This window comes from Verticillium alfalfae, genomic scaffold (assembly GCF_000150825.1).
Source record: "Verticillium alfalfae VaMs.102 supercont1.2 genomic scaffold, whole genome shotgun sequence".
Taxonomy (NCBI): Eukaryota; Fungi; Ascomycota; class Sordariomycetes; order Glomerellales; family Plectosphaerellaceae; genus Verticillium; species Verticillium alfalfae.
The window spans coordinates 2,923,879-2,925,566 of NW_003315037.1; the positions used below are offsets into that span (position 1 = coordinate 2,923,879).

Here is a 1,688-nt window from a genome sequence, read left to right on the forward strand (position 1 = left end):
CTGCCACGTCGACCAGGTATCATCGAGTACCCCTCCAATCACACTTTATAAACCGCAGACACAACCACACCGACTCACCCAACATGGCCGAGTCGGAGAGCAAGTGCCCCGTCCACAAACTCAACAATGTCGGCGGCGGCGGCACCCGCAACCGTGACTGGTGGCCCAATGCTCTGAAGCTCAACATTCTCCGTCAGCACACAGATGTCACGAACCCCCTCGGCAGCGATTTTGACTATGCTGCTGCCTTCAACAGCCTCGACTACAATGCCGTCAAGAAGGACCTCAAGGACCTCATGACCGACTCTCAGGACTGGTGGCCCGCCGACTTTGGTCACTACGGAGGTCTCTTCGTTCGCATGGCATGGCACAGCGCCGGTACCTACCGCGTCTTCGACGGCCGCGGTGGTGGTGGCCAGGGCCAGCAGCGTTTTGCTCCCCTCAACAGCTGGCCCGACAACGTCTCGCTCGACAAGGCTCGTCGCCTGTTGTGGCCCATCAAGCAGAAGTACGGCAACAAGATCTCCTGGGCTGATCTGCTGCTTCTCACCGGCAATGTCGCCCTCGAGTCGATGGACTTCAAGACATTTGGCTTCGCTGGTGGCCGTGCCGACGTCTGGGAGGCCGACGAGTCGGTCTACTGGGGTGGCGAGACCACTTGGCTTGGCAACGACGTCCGCTACTCTGGCGGCAACAAGGGCGACAAGGGTCCGGGCAGCCTCGTCACCGACGAGGGCCATGATAAGGGCACCCACACCCGTGACTTGCAGAAGCCTCTCGGTGCTGCCCACATGGGTCTGATCTACGTCAACCCCGAGGGCCCCGATGGTAACCCCGACCCTGTTGCGGCTGCCCACGACATCCGCACCACCTTCGGCCGCATGGCCATGAACGACGAGGAGACCGTCGCTCTCATTGCTGGTGGTCACTCCTTCGGCAAGACCCACGGCGCCGGCCCCAACGACAAGATTGGTGCCGAGCCCGAAGGTGCCTCTCTTGAGGCTCAGGGTTTCGGCTGGCAGAACGGATACAAGTCTGGCAAGGGTCCCGACACCATCACCAGCGGTCTCGAGGTCACCTGGACTGCGACCCCGACCAAGTGGAGCAACAAGTACTTCGAGTACCTCTTTAAGTACGAGTGGGAGCTCACCAAGAGCCCTGCTGGCGCCAACCAGTGGGTGGCCAAGACGGATGACGAGATCATTCCCGATGCCTACGACTCGTCCAAGAAGCACCGCCCTACCATGCTCACTACCGATCTGTCCATGCGCTTCGATCCCGAGTACGAGAAGATCTCTCGCCGTTTCCTCGAGAACCCAGACCAGTTTTGCCGATGCTTTCGCTCGCGCCTGGTTCAAGCTCCTTCACCGTGACCTTGGCCCCAAGGCTCGCTACCTCGGCCCCGAAATCCCTGCCGAAGACCTCCTGTGGCAGGACCCCATCCCCGCTGTTGACCACCCTCTGATCGACGAGAGCGATATTGCGGCTCTCAAGAAGGAGATCCTCTCCTCCGGACCTGAGCCCTTCGCAGTTCATCTCTCTTGTTTGGGGAGCTTCTTCTTTCTTCTCGCGGCAGCGACAGCGCGGTGATGTCAATGGCGCTCGTATCCGCCTGGCCCTTCAAAAGGACTGGGAAGTGTACATCGCTCGCCCAGCTGTCCAAGGTATGCAGGCCCTTGAGGGTGGCA

At 60.5% G+C, this 1,688-nt stretch overlaps 1 protein-coding gene across 1 annotated transcript in view; it reads left to right on the top strand.

Annotated features, from left to right (window-relative positions):
- The window catches only part of VDBG_02364 (peroxidase/catalase), a gene marked incomplete at both ends in the record, with an annotated part of 2,402 nt that continues 714 nt past the window's right edge, over positions 1 to 1,688 (top strand). Inside the window, 2 exons of the mRNA XM_003008130.1 lie at positions 1 to 1,352; positions 1,435 to 1,530. Coding sequence (XP_003008176.1) covers positions 84 to 1,352; positions 1,435 to 1,530 — 1,365 coding nt within the window. The remainder of the gene's footprint in view (positions 1,353 to 1,434; positions 1,531 to 1,688) is intronic.